This window comes from Aspergillus karnatakaensis (assembly GCF_047715665.1).
Source record: "Aspergillus karnatakaensis strain CBS 102800 unplaced genomic scaffold BJY04scaffold_100, whole genome shotgun sequence".
NCBI lineage: Eukaryota > Fungi > Ascomycota > Eurotiomycetes > Eurotiales > Aspergillaceae > Aspergillus > Aspergillus karnatakaensis.
In genome coordinates, this window is record NW_027395812.1 from 77,303 (window position 1) to 94,632 (window position 17,330).

At 51.9% G+C, this 17,330-nt stretch overlaps 4 protein-coding genes across 4 annotated transcripts; 3 read left to right on the forward strand and 1 right to left on the reverse strand.

The window, feature by feature from the left end:
- The first annotated feature begins 1,527 nt into the window (after positions 1-1,527).
- chsE (chitin synthase class Va) lies at positions 1,528-7,610 on the forward strand. The gene is made up of 4 exons (XM_073708047.1): positions 1,528-1,735; positions 1,786-1,974; positions 2,026-7,244; positions 7,300-7,610. The coding sequence occupies exons 1-4, from the start codon at positions 1,623-1,625 to the stop codon at positions 7,329-7,331; spliced, it is 5,553 nt and encodes a 1,850-aa protein (XP_073564498.1). The 5' UTR covers positions 1,528-1,622; the 3' UTR covers positions 7,332-7,610.
- Positions 7,611-8,177: 567 nt separating this feature from the next.
- Positions 8,178-11,743, forward strand: BJY04DRAFT_224790 (acetyl-CoA synthetase-like protein; the record flags this gene model as incomplete). The annotated part of the gene is made up of 4 exons (XM_073718066.1): positions 8,178-8,462; positions 8,547-8,785; positions 8,885-9,047; positions 9,125-11,743. The coding sequence occupies 4 exons, from the start codon at positions 8,178-8,180 to the stop codon at positions 11,741-11,743; spliced, it is 3,306 nt and encodes a 1,101-aa protein (XP_073564499.1).
- A 259-nt stretch (positions 11,744-12,002) lies between these two features.
- Positions 12,003-14,102, forward strand: BJY04DRAFT_225757 (GMC family oxidoreductase; the record flags this gene model as incomplete). The annotated part of the gene is made up of 5 exons (XM_073718265.1): positions 12,003-12,337; positions 12,485-13,106; positions 13,166-13,366; positions 13,426-13,927; positions 13,975-14,102. 5 exons carry the CDS (start codon positions 12,003-12,005, stop codon positions 14,061-14,063), a joined length of 1,749 nt encoding a protein of 582 aa, XP_073564500.1. The 3' UTR covers positions 14,064-14,102.
- A 328-nt stretch (positions 14,103-14,430) lies between these two features.
- Positions 14,431-16,038, reverse strand: BJY04DRAFT_224793 (uncharacterized protein; the record flags this gene model as incomplete). The annotated part of the gene is made up of 2 exons (XM_073718067.1): positions 14,431-15,747; positions 15,811-16,038. The coding sequence occupies 2 exons, from the start codon at positions 16,036-16,038 to the stop codon at positions 14,431-14,433; spliced, it is 1,545 nt and encodes a 514-aa protein (XP_073564501.1).
- Between the last annotated feature and the right edge of the window lie 1,292 nt (positions 16,039-17,330).

The following is a 17,330-nucleotide window of genomic DNA, read 5'->3' on the forward strand; positions in this document are numbered from 1 at the left end:
CAGATTGGACCCTAAAATAACTGGCACAACACGCAGAGTGTCTCGGATGTTGTCTCACCCAGCACCAATCGATCTCTTCGGATCGCCACACTTGATGCTATTCTTTCGCTTCTTCTAGATCATACTAGAACAGTATCTTTAGGGCCACTTCAGGTGGACACGGTCACAATCACTGACACTGACAGACAGATCTTGGACGCCTCGATGTTATTTATATTCGGCCACACTAGCCTTAAGTTGGCCAAGCCCTGATGCATTGAAAATTTCAATAGTCTGATAGGTAGATGATTGCTGATGGATCAGTCATCCACTTTCCCTTTCGCATCGGAAGAGCTTAACCTTCCCCTCAATTGTCTGCGATAATCCAATAATTTTCTTTTCTCCCTCTGAACCCACCGCGAATGCTGTCAGCAAAACTGGGGTTCAACTGTGAACGCTGATCAATATCATGATGATGAAAACCCCTCAGAAAGTCATTCTCGAATCCTGATTCCGTCTGTCTGTTCCAGGACGAAAAAGGGGAAGCTAGAGTCCAGCCCCTATTTCAGATTCCCGTCTGCGTGGCGTTGAATGATTGACGCTATATTGGGGGGGCCGATTGGACCAAATCTCTGTCTCACATTCTTCATTGCGGACTAGCCTGGTATCATATATCAAACTGATTTGCAAATTTACTCCAGCCTATTTTAAGAACCTGTGCTCCGAGGCGACCAACCCTGAACGAAGGGTCCAGCTGGTTCTTCCATTCGGAGGACAACCACGGCTCCAGCACACAGGGACCGGCCAAAAAATCATTTGTTTGCATCATATTCAGGGGAGAGTGCCTAACGGAGTAGCTAGGGCACACTCCAAGCTAGCCGAGGATCAAAGAAGGGTCAAATAATGATGAATATCAAGTAGTAAACCTGGAACAGCAGCAGGGGTACTCAATATAGGAATGTTATTTGGCCTCAGCAGCTCAGCTGATTTGGCAGGGATTTCAGGTCGGGCCCGCTCTGGTTGTTGTGTTTTCTCAGAAATAAAATACGCTTGTACGGCGCTTGTCACCGGACTTTATCACAGGTCATCCCAGACTCCAGACAAGAGAAGATTGGAACCGCCGCTGATTGTTGTTCGGCTTCTGTTGCTTTTGTCTTTTCTTCGTCTTCACTGCTTCAGCTTCACCCTCCATCTTGCTGAATCCATATTGCTTCTGTCGCTTACTTTGAACTGTTCGCTTCTGTTCGCTCCTACCCGCTCCTATCTACTAATCCTAATCTTCTCTCTTTCAATCGTCTCTCGTTCGATCTGCCGCATTGCCTTTGTGCTCCCACGATCGCTCGTTCTGTTCCCTCACGCCGCGACTTCCGGCAACAGCTGCTCGAATTTGTTCCATTCCAACCGTCTTCCAAACCTCGAATCGCTTTCGCACGTTTCGTGTCACCTCATTTGATCATCGTCGATTTGCAGGACATGAACACTTGCCTCGGTCATTAGGAACCTGACACACCCACGATTCGGAGGCCTACGCTCGCTCTACAACTTTCTCCTCCCATTCGAATCGAGATTACTTGCTTAGCCTGGACGCGGACTCTTCAACACGATTATATAACCCTTCTGGGTTGAGCTTTAACGTTGTGGCCATGGTTGGGCCTTCGCCGGCGGGACATACCCCGTCTCATGTGCAATCCTCCCTCCCCTCGCTACCTGCGCATTTACAATCCGATACCCACCTTACCGCGCATCTTGCCAGCAGGTATGAGGACTTGAACTCGTGCTGTACTAAGCTAGCTAACCCTTTGCTAGATTCCATGTCGGTCTTCCGACCGCGCGACTTTCTTCGCATGCCTTGATCAGTCTCAACAATTACACTTCGTCCTCAAAGGGCCCTGATGGCGCGAAGGAAGGCAGTGCCATGGGTGAGGCAGAAGACCTGGCTCGAAGAGCTTTCACCCGCCTCGGTGCTCGGGGTGAAAACCAAGCAATTGTGTTTCTGTGAGTACGACCTCTTGCTTGATAGTAAACATTTCTAATTCCGACCAACAGAGGCGAGAGCGGTGCTGGAAAGACGACTCTTCGCTCACACCTTCTCTCGTCATTCCTCTCCTTTTCCTCTACTCCTCTGTCGTCAAAACTCTCATACGCCGCCTTCCTCTTCGACACTCTGACCACTACCAAGTCACTAACAACGCCCACTGCCTCCAAAGCGGGGTTGTTCCTGGAGCTACAGTATGATGGCTCCTCTTCTGCAAACCCGACCCTGATCGGTGGCAAGGTCATCGACCACAGGCTGGAAAGGAGTCGGATTGCTTCTGTCCCAACAGGCGAACGGAGCTTTCACGTCCTTTACTACCTACTTGCTGGAACAAGTGCTGCTGAAAAGACCCACTTGGGCTTGGACAATGCTATCCATGTCACAACCACCGGCGGCAGACTCTCATCGACGGACCACAAGCGATGGAGATATCTAGGCCACCCAACACAGCTTAAAGTCGGAATCAACGACGCGGACGGTTTCCAGCATTTCAAGACAGCCCTGCGGAAGTTGGAGTTTCCGCGCAGTGAAATCGCTGAAATTTGTCAGATTCTGGCTGCTATCCTTCACATCGGTCAACTTGAGTTTGGCAGTGGTCAAGCGACCATGACCGGTGCAGAGGAATCCGGAGGATACTCGCATGAAGGTGGCGAGACAGTCACTGTTGTAAAAAATAAGGACGTCCTTTCCATTATCGCTGCATTCCTCGGTCTGGGTCTTGGGGAACTTGAGGCTAGTCTTGGTTATCGGACCAAGACCATCCACCGAGAGCGTGTGACTGTTATGCTTGATGCGAAAGGCGCACGACAGAACGCGGATGAACTTTCGCGTATCCTTTATTCTCTTCTAGTCGCCTACGTGATCGAGAATGTTAACCAGAGGATTTGTGCCGCTGAAGATAGCGTTGTCAACACAGTGTCGATCGTCGACTTCCCGGGTTTCGCCCAGGCTTGTTCTACCGGCTCTACACTTGATCAGCTTTTGAACAACGCCGCCATCGAATCGCTGTATAACTTCTGTCTCCGCTCGTTCTTCGACCGCAAAGCTGACATGTTGGAACGCGAAGAGGTTGCCGTGCCAGCTACAAGCTACTTCGATAACACCGATGCCGTGCGAGGATTGCTCAAACAAGGAAATGGCTTACTGAGCATTCTGGATGATCAAACACGTCGCGGACGAACAGATACTCAATTTATTGAAGCTGTACGGAGGCGGTTCGAGAACAAGAATCCTGCCATCAACGCTGGTAGCTCTGGGTCGAGCTATGGCGTGGTTTCACAAACTGCTCGCTCGTCGTTTACTGTGAAACATTTCGCAGGAGAGGTGGATTATTCCATCACCGGACTGCTTGAGGAGAACGGAGAGGTCATTTCTGGTGATTTGATGAACGTCATGAAGTCCTCTCGCAGCGATTTCATCAGAGAACTCTTTGGCCAGGAGGCCCTGCAGACGGTGACTCACCCCAAGGAGAAGACCGCGATTATGCAGGCTCAAGTTAGCTCGAAGCCTCTGCGCATGCCGAGTATGGCTCGGCGGAAAGCTACCCCTCCTTCTCGCCTCACCTTCGACGCTGCTGTTGCCGAGGATCCGTATGAGTCCGAAAGCCAAACAGGTAGTTCGGCCAAAAACTCATCAAAGAGAAAGAGCGGAATGCTCATTGGTGGCATGCAAGGTGCAGCCGGACAGTTCCTCTCATCTCTTGACATTGTCAACAAGTGCCTGAGCTCCAACAATTTGAACCCATACTTTGTCTTCTGCCTGAAGCCTAACGATCGGCGTATCGCGAATCAGTTCGACAGCAAGTGTGTCAGAGCTCAAGTTCAAACACTGGGAATTGCCGAGATCAGTCAGCGACTCCGGAACGCCGATTTTAGCGTCTTTCTCCCCTTTGCTGAGTTCCTCGGACTCGCAGAGATCGGTAATGTTGTTGTCGGCAGTGACAAGGAGAAGGCTGAAGTGGTCCTGGACGAGAAACGCTGGCCGGGTAATGAAGCTCGAGTCGGCAGCACAGGTGTCTTCCTCAGCGAGCGTTGCTGGGCAGACCTTGCCAAGGTTGGAGAGCGTGTCATTCCCTCCTTTGGTCCCGAAGAAGACGGCGGCGACGGCCTACTCCACCCTCGAACTGCGACTTACGCAGACTCTAAAGTCCGACTTCTTGATCCTGCTGACCACACTCCCGGTGCGTATATCTATGGAAGTGATTCGAAGCAAGGATCCAACGCCAGTCGTGATTTCGATGGGAGATCTGACGCTGGGATGTCTGCCTTTAACTCGGGCGACATGTTCCGTAACCTGGAAACAAGAGAACAAATGCTCGAAAAGGGCAATGAGAAACAAATGGAAGAGGTCGACGAGGTGCCCGTTTCCGGCAGTCGAAAGCGCTGGATGGCGCTTGTATGGTTGCTGACCTTTTATATTCCCAATTTTGCCATCAAGTACATTGGTAGGATGAAGCGCAAGGATGTCCAGGTTGCCTGGCGTGAGAAGTTTGCGATTAATCTTCTCATCTGGCTGCTTTGCGGTATTGCCATTTTCATTATTGTCGGATTTCCCATGCTCATCTGTCCAACTCAACACGTCTTCTCCGCTGCGGAGCTGTCTTCACACGACGGCGAAGATGGTCACAGTGCTTACACCTCTATCCGCGGCATGGTTCTCAATCTCGGAGATTTTATTCCTGCTCATTACCCCGGTATCATTCCGGACTCGGCCCTAGAAAAGTACGCCGGTATCGATTCGACTGCACTTTTCCCTGTACAAGTCTCAGCTCTATGTCTCGGCAAGAGTGGCTCTGTAGATGAAAGGGTTCTGCTCGACTACAAGACGACAAACTTTTCCGGCTCTCTTCCTTCTGCCAGCGCCGGTGACTCGAACTCTGTGTACCACGACTTCCGGTATTTCACCGGCGATTACCGCAAAGACTGGTATACCGAGCAAATGAGATATCTCAAAGCGAACTACTACAAGGGCTGGATTGGTTACAGCTCCCAATACATGAAAACGCTGGCCGAAAAATCTCAATACATTGCAAGCATTGACGGAAATGTCTACGACCTGACAGCATATGTCAGTGGCGGCCGACGCATCCAAGATGTTGAGGGCGCGGATGATCCTACGAATGTTGATACCGACTTCATGGATGGATTGACTGTGGACCTCTTCCAGCAAAAGTCTGGCCAAGACGTAACGAAATACTGGGAGCGCCTCCCGTATACTCCTAAGATGCGAAAAGATATGATGGACTGCCTAAACAATCTCTTTATTGTCGGTCGTGTTGATACCCGAAACTCCACTCAGTGTCAATTTGCGCGGTACTTCATCCTTGCACTCTCGGTTCTCATTGTTTCCGTCGTCTTGTTCAAATTCATTGCGGCTCTGCAATTCGGAAAGAAGAATCTGCCGGAGAACCTTGATAAGTTCATTATCTGTCAAGTTCCAGCTTACACCGAAGATGAGGAATCCCTGCGTCGTGCTATCGATTCCATGGCCCGCATGCGATATGACGATAAGCGCAAGCTTCTGGTTATCATTTGTGACGGTATGATTATTGGCCAAGGCAACGACCGTCCTACCCCTCGCATTGTTCTTGACATTTTGGGTGTTCCGGAATCCGTGGACCCAGAGCCGCTCAGTTTCGAGAGTCTGGGTGAGGGAATGAAGCAGCACAACATGGGTAAGATCTATTCTGGTCTGTACGAGGTCCAAGGCCATATCGTTCCTTTCCTCGTTGTCGTCAAGGTTGGAAAGCCGTCGGAGGTTTCGCGACCTGGTAACCGTGGCAAGCGTGACTCCCAAATGGTCCTGATGCGATTCCTGAACCGCGTGCATTACAACCTTCCGATGAGTCCTATGGAGCTCGAAATGCATCACCAGATACGCAACATTATCGGCGTCAATCCCACATTCTACGAGTTCATTCTGCAAGTCGATGCAGACACGGTTGTTGCGCAGGATGCTGCTACACGCATGGTCTCGTCATGTCTCAATGACACCCGGATCATCGGTGTTTGCGGAGAAACCTCTTTAACGAACGCCAAAACTTCTGCCGTCACCATGATCCAAGTCTACGAGTACTACATCTCCCACAACCTGACCAAGGCTTTCGAGAGTCTTTTCGGTTCAGTCACCTGTTTGCCTGGTTGTTTCACCATGTACCGCATTCGATCTGCCGAGACCGGCAAACCGCTCTTCGTCAGCAAGGAAGTTGTGGAAGCATACTCTCAGATCCGCGTTGACACGCTGCATATGAAGAACTTGCTGCACTTGGGTGAGGATCGCTACCTTACCACCCTTCTATTGAAGCACCACCCCAAGTTCAAGACCAAGTACATATTCCGGGCACAGGCGTGGACCATTGCGCCAGAAAGCTGGGCTGTGTTCCTCTCTCAACGCCGTCGCTGGATCAACTCCACTGTTCACAATCTCGTTGAGCTGATTCCACTTCAACAACTGTGTGGTTTCTGCTGCTTCAGTATGAGATTTGTCATCTTCATTGATCTCATCGGTACCATCATCATGCCTGTCACCATCGCCTATATTGTCTATTTAATTGTATGGCTCGTTCAGGACTCGTCGACTATTCCTTGGACTTCTTTCCTCCTCCTCGCGGCCATCTACGGTTTGCAGGCTATTATTTTCCTTGTTCGCCGAAAGTGGGAAATGATCGGATGGATGATCATCTACATCCTGGCGATGCCTGTTTACTCTTTGGCACTTCCTCTCTACTCATTCTGGCACATGGACGATTTCTCCTGGGGTAACACGCGTGTCATCACCGGAGAGAAGGGTCGCAAAATCGTCATCTCCGACGAAGGCAAGTTCGACCCTGCTTCGATTCCCAAGAAGAGATGGGAAGAGTACCAGGCCGAACTCTGGGAGGCACAAACCTCGCGTGATGACCGGTCAGAAATTTCCGGTATCTCCTACGGCACCAAGTACCATGCAGCGCAGTCCGAGTACGGCATTCCTGGTTCAAGGCCGATGTCTCAACTTGACCTTCCTCGCTACACTTCTCGCATGTCCTTGGCACCTTCTGATATGATGAGTCGTCACATGGACATGGAAATGGAAGACATTGCCCACCTACCCAGCGACGACGCCATTCTTTCCGAGATCCGCGACATTCTCCGCACAGCTGATTTGATGGCCGTCACGAAGAAGAGCATCAAGCAAGAGCTTGAGCGACGGTTCGGAGTGAGCCTCGACGCCAAGCGTCCATACATCAATTCTGGTAAGCTACCCTGTCCTGTATTCGCGCATTCTGTTCTTTGCTAACCCAACTATAGCCACCGAAGCTGTGCTCTCTGGCAACCTATGATCTACTCACTTCGCTGGGACGTGAATCCAAATTCCTGAGTATCATGACGAATCAGTCGATTTCGATTACATTTAGCGCCTCTTTACGTCATTTCCGCTCGATGAATCTGTGCTTTGTATAAAAGGTTCTGCTGTGATATATCTCTTCCTAATACTTGCATTTGTCCTGTTCCTGTCCTGTCCTGTCCTGTCAAGATTCATTTTTCTTGGGAGTCATTAGCCGGCGTTGTCAATTGCCTTTGTTTGTATCTTGGTCTCAACATCGAGACCGTGTATTGCTGTTCATACATAAATATATTGCCTGGTATGAAAGTTGTCAATATATTGCGAGTTCGCGATGATCTGAATTCATCGCTCTGCTTGTAATACGTTTCGATTCCCTGAATCAAACTGGGTGTCTTCTCGAGTGGAGATTCAGACTGTGTTCAATGTGCTGACGATTACTGTAACTATATATAAACTTACCCCAGACGCTACGACCGCTTCCGACCCTTCGCATAATGACTGCTTTCATCATTCCATTTCTTTAGCTCGACCCGAAAAATAACTTTATCTAGATTATTTAGTTTTGTATTCGAAGCGAGGTGGTAGGATGTGGCGGCAGCAAGGTGGTGCTTGCGATGCAAGCATGGCAAGGTCGATGCAGGAATGGCAAGATTTTGATGACAAGGTGGTCAGAGCAAGGTAGTACATGGACAATGATAGTTTTGTAGGTGAGAGAAGGTAAAGCAGCATGGAGTCTATTTATGAATCAGTAGTTGCTGTCGCTGATGCAGCTTCACGCGCCTGAAAGCCATTAGTACCCAGTCACTGGACTGATTGACTAACTACCAGTCTATTCAACGCCATGTCTCTTGATCCCTCCTCCACACCCCTCCCAACCTTCATCGACCACCTCGCCCACTCAAAACCCAATGCCATCTACGCCGAATACCCCCGGTCACCCACATCCTACAGCCATGGCTTCGTCCAAGTCACGTTTCGCGACTACGCCAACGTCATCAACGGTCTTGCCTGGTGGTTGATTCGCACCCTGGGTCCTGGAAACGGCACAGAAATTCTGCCATATATTGGGCTGAATGACCTGCGGTATCCGGGCTTGATTGTTGCGGCTGTGAAGGCTGGCTATACTGTATGCTTGAGATCTAACTTCCGAGCTAATGTTGTTGACCCGTTGCTTTTGCTGGTTGCTGATCTCGGGTACTCATCAACATAGGTATTCTGTACATCACCCCGGAATAGTCCAGCCGCGCATGCGAGTCTGTTTCAGGTCGTGGGCTCGAAGAGGATGCTTGTTACTGCACCACGGCCCCCCTTCGTCATTGCGATTGTCGAGAATAATGGAGTGAATGCGTATGAGGTTCCTAGTATGGAGGAGTTGCTGGAGAGGACGTATCCGCACTTTGAGTTTGGAAGGAGTATCGACGAGTTGGCGCGGGAGACATTTGTTGTGCTGTAAGTGGCCATCATCATTATAGCATCTCAATGACGGTGTGATTTAAAATGGAAAAAAGTTGGTGTACTTGTACTCTGTTAACCTCGATGCTCAAATAGACACACGTCGGGGTCTACAGGTATCCCAAAGACGATCTTCTGGATTCACGACTACATGCAAAAGCATATGGCAATGCTTCTCTTGGATCCCCCCGAGGGAGGAGAGAACAGATGTAGTTGGACGAGGGAGAAGAGAATGTTTGTTGCGCTGCCTCCGTTTCATGTAAGTCCACCTAAGACGTTCTATTCTGTGGCATCTGTAATCAACGCCGACTCTCATCTAATGGAAACCATATACAGGCAGGCGGAGTGGCAATACTGATTACATGCGCTCTTGCTCTCGAATTCACGTCCATCCTTCCAACATCCGTTGGTCTCCCAACTGCAGAAGGCCTAGTAGACGCCATGAAGCAGACGCCAATCAACGCCGCATTCGTCCCTCCATCTTTGCTGAAAGATCTATCTCAAGCCCCAGAGCTTCTAAACTACTGCAGCAAGCATCTCAATTTTATCTTCTACGGCGGAGGTGATCTGCCGCAGGCTGTCGGAGACATAATCGCGCCTAGAATCCGGCTAGTGAATCAATACGGGGCGTCTGAACAGGGATTCCCCACGCAGATTCATTACCCAGACCATGATCTCGTGACGGACTGGTCCTACGTCAAGTTTCATCCCTCTCTAGGTGTTGAGTATCGAGCTGTGACTGAGACCGAATACGAGCTTGTATGGGTCCGCACTGCAGAGAGAGATTCTCATACTCCGGTCTTCAGCTTGCGTATGTTTCCTGAGGCGACGGAGTATTATACAAAAGATCTTTGGATTCGCCATCCTGATCCCAAACGGACAGACCTCTGGCGATATAGCTCCAGGACAGACGACGTGATTGTCTCTTTGAATGGCGAGAAGACAAACCCTGTTTCTATGGAGCAGCACGTAGGCTCTTCGAGTGCGAATGTCACGGGCGTTCTTGTGGCTGGGGCGCAGCGGTTCCAGGCTGCTCTACTCGTCGAGCTTATTAAACCGCCATTGAGTGAGAATGATCGGGCTGCTGCGGTAGAGAAGATCTGGCCGAGCGTTGAAGAAGCAAACGCGCAGTGCTTTGCCCACGCTCGCGTCCAGAAGTCGCATATTCTCTTTACCAATCCAGATAAACCAATGTTGAGAGCTGGAAAAGGGACTATCCAGCGGACGGGAACGCTGGCGTCGTACGCGGAAGAGCTCAATGCGTTGTATGTCAGCGCTGAGGCTACTGCCCGTGTTCATGGCGAATACCCAGCTGGCCCGGGTGATGTCGATGATCTAGGGGTGATTGCTGGATATATTCGTCAGGCCTTGATAACTGTGACCGGCTGGAAGATCGAGCTCGGTGAGACGGATAACCTCTTCCACCTAGGGCTTGACTCGTTGCAGGCTATGACTGCAGTACGAGTACTAGCTCAGGGGTTGGACGTACCGCAAGTGGCGGTGTCAATCATCTATCAGCATCCATCTATATCAGAGCTGACACGGGCTATCCTCCGCTGTCATAATGGCCAGAAGTCCATCGATACAGCTGCAGAGATTGATCTCCAAGAACGAGACACCCTACTCCGACATCTGAAAGACCGTATTCATGTTCCTCAAGTTCAGCCAAACCTATCCAATGCGACCTTAAACTCACCCACCACAGAAAGACACACCGTCCTCCTCACTGGCTCAACCGGAACCCTAGGAACTTACCTCCTTTCCACCCTCCTTCAAACCCCCTCGATCAGGCACATCCACTGCCTAAACCGTTCTCCCAGCGATATCGTCCTCGCCACGCAGCAAGAGAAAAGCAAACTCTACAGCCTTACTACCCCCCTCCCTTCCCCCCGCGTCAGTTTCTGGCATTCCGACCTCTCAACGCCAGATCTCGGTCTCGCACCAGCTACCCTGGCAAAACTCAGATCAGAAACAACCCTAATAATCCACAACGCATGGCCAGTAAACTTCAATCTCTCCCTGCAGTCCTTCCAACCAAGCCTGCAGGGCGTGGTAAATCTAATCAACTTCGCCCTAGCGGCATCAAAATTCCCTCGACTCTTCTTCATCTCGTCAATTTCATCCGTTGCAAGCGCCCATTCAGATTCTATAGTTTTACCCAATCCAATCCCCGAAACAATGCTCCAAATACCAACCGCAGCCGCCACAGGCTATGCAAACAGCAAATACATCGCCGAACACCTCCTATCCCACGCCGCCCTGATTCAAAGTCAATCCGGTAATTCGCACTCATCCTTTGCCATTGCACGAGTGGGTCAAATCGCAGGCGCAGTACACGCCCCGGGGCTATGGCCAAGATCCGAGTGGTTCCCCAGCCTTGTTCTGAGCTCTGCGTATCTTGGTGTGTTACCTGAGGATTTGGCTGCAGAAGGGACAGAGAGAGTTGACTGGGTTCCTGTTGATGCGTTGGCCGGGGTTTTGGTTGAGCTGGCGCTTAGCAGGCACAGTTACAGCCACGATGAGATGGAGAGGGAGAGGGAGAGGGAGAATGGGAGAAAAGACACGGTTGAAGTCTACCACCCGCTCAACCTCTCCCCTGTTTCCTGGGAGAGTATAAGATCTATTCTTGCTGATGTTCTTTCGAAGTCGGCTAATGGCGAGAGCAAAAATAGGGAGATCGCCATCGTCCCACTACGAGACTGGATCCAGCTCGTGCGAGAGGACCTGGAGAATACAGACGATGGCTGTGAGCTTGAGATCAAGCTCAAGAGGAACCCTGCGGCGAAACTGCTGGATTTCTTTGCTGGCCTTGCGGCGGATGCAGAGAAGGGTAGTGTGAGCAGGAGTGTTTTTGATACGCGGCTGACAGCAGTACAGAGCGGGAAGCTAAGAGCTGTGTCTGGGATACAGGGGGAGTGGGTTAGGAAGTGGGTTGGGGAATGGACGGACGGCTAGTAGTAGGTACCTAATGGTAGTAAGAGATCTCACTTTCTCAACCAGCATATACACAATGAAGATATTCATACACACCACCCAAGACAACCTTATAGTTCCTTCCTTAAATCTCCACACAGCGTACCTTCCTTTCAGGCTTCACCCTCACCTTCTCGACGCCTCGAGGGAGCAGAATCTCCGACTTTACCTCAACTCCCGACAGCTTTGCCGTTGCTCGATCATTCTCTTGAGCCTATTAAGCCCTTATCTCCGAGCAAACATGATGGCATTGGCCTCCTGCCTCTTTCTTGTGCTCCTGGTAGCCTCCCGAGCCACCTCCCAAATCTTCGACTACATTGTCGTGGGTGGAGGCACTTCAGGTCTCCCGCTCGCCGTTCGTCTGGCAGAGGCTGAGTACCGCGTGGCCTTGATTGAAGCTGGTACACGCTATGAAGCCGTCTACCCGCTGGCAAAGACCCCCGGTGCAGCTGGAATTCCCATCGGATCCAAACCCGGCACGCACTTTCCCGCCGAATGGGGGTTTGTCACCGAGCCTCTGGCCGGTTTGAATGGACGACGAGTCCATCTTACTCGAGGAAAATGTTTGGGGGGGACGTAAGTTGTTTTCTATGGCATAGCCGCCCTATTGGGAGTTTACTGATGAGATTGTTTGTTTAGATCGGCCTTCAATGCCATGGTTTACCAACGGTCTGATTCCCCCAATCAGAGTCTTAACGAAAGGAGCTCTAACAGAAGGCACAGTCCCAGTCGACAGTCTCTGGATCTGTGGGCAGAGGCCGTCAACGATTCGAGTTACGCGTTTGACAACATCTTCCCCTTCTACCAGCGAAGTGTCGAATTCACCCCGCCGAACATGGAGGAGAGAGCCCCAAATGCAACAGTCGAGTTTAATGCAAGCGCCTTTGATGTCGCTGGCGGTCCGCTACAGGTGTCCTACGCGAACTACGCTCAGACCTTCTCATCCTGGATGGAGCGCGGCATGGATGACATTGGATTGCCCGAGTCAACAGACTTCAACAGCGGCGAAATCAATGGCTATCAGTATTGTTCTTCAACAATTCGTCCTGACAACCAACATCGGAGCAGCTCCGCGGCTTCTTTCCTAGACAAGCCATATCCCCCGTCTCTCACCGTTTATCAAGCCACTCTCGCGAGACGGGTGATTTTCGACAGGCACAACTACGCGACCGGTGTCGAGATTGAAACTCCTGAAGTTACCCAAACAAGGGTGTTGGAAGTTACTAGAGAGGTCATCGTATCCGCCGGTGCCTTCCAGTCGCCCCAGTTGCTGATGGTCTCTGGTGTTGGGCCTCGGCAGCAGCTGTCGCAATTTGGAATCCCTGTGATTTCTGAGCTCCCTGGAGTTGCCAGAATCTGATGGATCATCCCTGGTTTGGACCTAGTTACCGTGTCAAACTCGAGACGTTCACCAGGATTGCGACCGATCCCGTGTACCTAGCATCTCAGTATGCACGCTGGGCGAAGCAGGCTGAGGGGCCTCTTACGAATCCGCTTGGGGACTTTCTGGGATGGGAAAAGGTTCCTGATGACTTACGAGCTGAATTCTCTTCGGAAACACAGCAAAATCTGTCTGCATTTCCAGCGGACTGGCCGGAGATTGAGGCAAGTGGCTTTGCTTAGGTATCTGTATGTATCGTGCCTTTACTGATCTACCCCCACAGTACATAGCGGCAGGCCTTCATTACGGCAATGTTTCAAACATCATTCTGGACCAGCCAAGGGACGGCTATCAATATGCTTCCATTATGGGCGTCGTTATTGCCTCAACCTCTCGTGGCAGTATTACCCTGGCGTCTCCGGAAATGTGGGATCCTCCGGTGATTGATCTGGGACTTCTCACGACCCAGTCCGATCAGGAGGTCGCCGTTGCCATTTTCAAACGCATTCGCCAGACGTTTGCTAGCAGGGGAATGAATCCAGTTGTCATTGGACCAGAATTCTTTCCAGGCGAGCAGGTTCAGACCAACGAACAGATTCTTGAGTACATCCGAGAGAATGCTATGAGCTTGTGGCATCCATCTTGCACCTGTAAGATGGGTACAGCAGATGACCCCATGGCTGTTGTCGATAGTCAAGCTCGTGTTTTTGGCGTTCGGGGCCTAAGAGTTGTTGACGCGAGCTCTTTTCCATTCCTTCCGCCTGGACATCCCCACTCTAGCTGCTGTAAGTTTGCCACCGCCGTCCAGATTAAAGACACTGACAGGGTTTAGACATGCTCGCAGAGAAGATCGCGAACGACATCTTGAATCCGCCGGTGGCCGAGAGGGAAGGGATGGTGAGAATGGACCTCCGCCGTTAGTCTATCTAGTGAGCGCAGCTTGAGGATGATCGGATTGGTGTGCATCAAGTTCATATTATAGTATCGCTGTATAGCCAGATGTGGCACGGACACTGCCCAGGCCCTGTATTTAATTAACAAAATGCACCTCATTTCCCTCGATGATGTGAAGCCTATTTCTATATGCTGCGTCATAGTTAGTACAGCCGAGCAGCGTCCACTATTTGTCGATCAATGATCAACCCCAAGGTCCGTGCACCTGGTGGCTTCTATAGCTTCTATACTAAACTAGTTGGTGGATTTGGTGGATTCCTTCCGCTAGCTAAGCTTTTTTCTGTCCAGCCAATCAGAAGGGTGGAACTTAGTATAAATCATCTATCATACAATCTCAAACAGCCACACAAACAAAATACCGCACCCACAGACTCCCACAGTCACTCCCAACCAACGGATTCCACCGGTTAAACTGCGCCGCCGTCATCCCGTACTGCTCCTGGATCGCCCAGCAGCTATCCCCCGCTTTCACCTGGTAGTATCGCCGGCACGAATCAATAATCCCCGGCATGGGCTGGTGCAGTTCCGTGGCCACGCAGTAGTAGTACCCCGGCAGCAGGTTATTGCAATTACTCCCGACAGCCGGGTTCCAGCGCGTGAAGAGCGGGATCGAGTTGATGTAGGGGTATTTCTGCTGCGCGATTGACTGGCACGTGTCGCCGTTAGTCGCGCGGTAGAACGCTGTGCAGGTGTTGACTATCCCTGATTGCGTGGGGGAGAGACCGGCTCCTGTCGTAGTAGCCGGTGGGGCGGTGGTGGTTGTAGTTGTTGGGTTTGGTGCGTGCCCGATTATACTAACGCAGACGTAGGCGTCCGCCCAGATCCCCGTGCAGCTGGCTCCAACCGTAGGGTTCCAGGTTATGAATTGGGCTTGGGTGATTCCGTAGCGGGCGGAGATGGAGGCGCAGGTTTCGCCCTGCTGCACGAGGTGGAAGGCGTCGCAGTTGGAGACCATGCCTGGTTGGGTTGGGAGCGGGGTCTCGATTCCATTGGGGGGTGTGGTTGGGCCTGGGGCTGTGGTTGTGGTTGTGGTTGTTGGCGCAGGGGTACTACCGAGGACACCGACGCAGACGTACACGTCTGCCCAGAGGCCCCCGCAGTCGGTGCCTACGGAGGGGTTCCAGTTGCGGAATTGGGTCTGCGAGATGTTGTGCTCGGCGGCGATTGCGGCGCACGAGTCGCCGGCTTCGACGAGGTAGAAGGCGTTGCAGTTGTCGATCATGCCGGGTTGGGTGGGGGTTGGCGTGGGGATGCCGTTGCCTGGTGCGGTGGTGGTGGTTGTCGTTGGAGTAGGTCCGGGGGTGGGACCGCCGATCAACCCTACGCAGACGTAGACTTCGGCCCAGAGGCCTGCGCAGTTGGAGCCAACGGAGGGGTTCCATTCGATGAGCTGCGCGGTGGTGATGTCGTTGAGTGCTGCGATGGAGACGCACGAGTTGCCGGCCTCGACGTAGTAAAAGGCATTGCAGTTGTCGACCATGCCCGGCTGGGTTGGGAGGGGTGTCTCGACGCCGTTGCCGCCGGTGGGCTCTGGCTCTGTGGGAGTGGTTGTGGTGGTGGTTGGGGGAGGCTCGCTGCCGCCGGCAGGGGCTTCGACGCAGTAAGACTGTCCGGTCAGGTAGTTGCCGCAGTCGGCAGTGATGGAGGGGTTCTAGGGGAGTCGATTGGGGTCAGTGAGAGCTGAGCCGGGTCATTATGCATGCGTGGTACTAACCCACAGGAGGAAGTCCTCCATGGTGATCCCCCATTCAAAGGGCATGTCCTCGCATGCAATTTCCCCGTCGACATTGTCCCACCACCAGGTGCAGGTCGAGATGGTGTTGGGGTCGGATGGCAGACTGGGGGTCGCATCTTTCACATAGAAGGCTGGCCGGCCTTCTACGCTACTAAGGGCGAGGGTGAGGGCCAGAAGGCCAGCCACTCGAGAGGAAGGTTTGATCATTTGAAAGAATAGAGAGAGTATGCACTATTGAGAACAACCCAACAGAGAACGGGAGCCTGGGCGACGGCTTTATACCTGATCTCCCACAGGTTGAATTGGTAAGTCTGTCGATATAGTACGGAGTACCGGCTCGGATACCACATGATCCGTGCTCTCACACTGTGCATGTGGCATCCTTCATTTGCTCAAAAAGGCAAGCCGAGCCAGGCACTTAATTCACGAGTCCATGAAGAGGCTGAGAGGGTTACATTCAATGTCTTCCGAAGCATCCTAGTCTCGTACAAAGGCATTAGCCTCCAGGCAGGGAAATGAGATTGTGATTCATGCTGGTCGGCCTCACCTTAGTGCATGCCTCAGCTGCAAGCTAGCTGGATAAGAAAAGGTCATGGGAACCTGCAGAGATGGCGCAGGAACGATGTAGGAATAGGAACGGTGCAGTAAAGGGTAGTGTGGTTGACGCCAGAGAAGCCGGGATTGCCTAGGGCAGTTAGGGACTTTCTAGCTAGATGGATTGCTCAATGCAAACCCGGTCTCGGTCTCATCAGCAAATTGCCCAGAGGCGCTAAAGTAGTGGGCAATCAAAGCCATTGTGACCCCAGGGACGGCCGACAGCTCATGAGTCAGGGAGATGAACTTGCCCAGCCGCTACCCAGCTAGTCCTGAGACTCAGGGCTGGGCATTTGTCCCCCAAGCCAACAGGAAGAGCAGGGAGAGAATAGCGCAAGACCCAACGGTGCGGAACCCAATGATCAGTGGGCATGGCATGCAGGTCAAGGCACGTTTCATGCAGCCATATCACATCTAATCTCGCTTGTTGGCTCGAGAATCCGGACCACGGACCACACACATCTAGCGCCACACTGCCAACTGTCGCCTCCTGCGGCGCAGCGGTGTTGGCACAACCTCGCATCAATGCCTTGGTGTTGCGGAATCCTTTCTTCACCTGTATTTGCACCAAGGACTAGCGTAGGTCCTCAGTAATGCTTACGCCCTGGCAATACTAGGGACGAGCCCTTGCGTTTCCGACCTGCTTGAGGTTTGTCACGACTCACGACACCCTGAACGGTCCAGTCGAGATGAGATTGACGGCGCCTCTTGGCAACGCCGCTAATGTATCCGGCGCGTTCCTGGCGTTTCCTCCAGGCAAATTATATCTCATATCCTGGTGGTTCCTGTTGGTCCCTGGCGGTTCCTGGCACGGCCCGCACGGCAGGTGCTCCCCGATGTAACCTTGTCTTTCTGGGCTTTTTATTGGTGGTATTTCTTGAGTACTTGGTATCAGTTGGGCAGGG

Excerpts from the sequence above, each read along its gene's own strand:
- chsE (XM_073708047.1), top strand. The coding sequence starts at position 1,623 with ATGGTTGGGCCTTCGCCGGCGGGACATACCCCGTCTCATGTGCAATCC. Across the intron at positions 1,736-1,785 it reads ACCGCGCATCTTGCCAGCAG|ATTCCATGTCGGTCTTCCGA; the intron begins GTATGAGGACTT and ends ACCCTTTGCTAG. Across the intron at positions 1,975-2,025 it reads AACCAAGCAATTGTGTTTCT|AGGCGAGAGCGGTGCTGGAA; the intron begins GTGAGTACGACC and ends TCCGACCAACAG.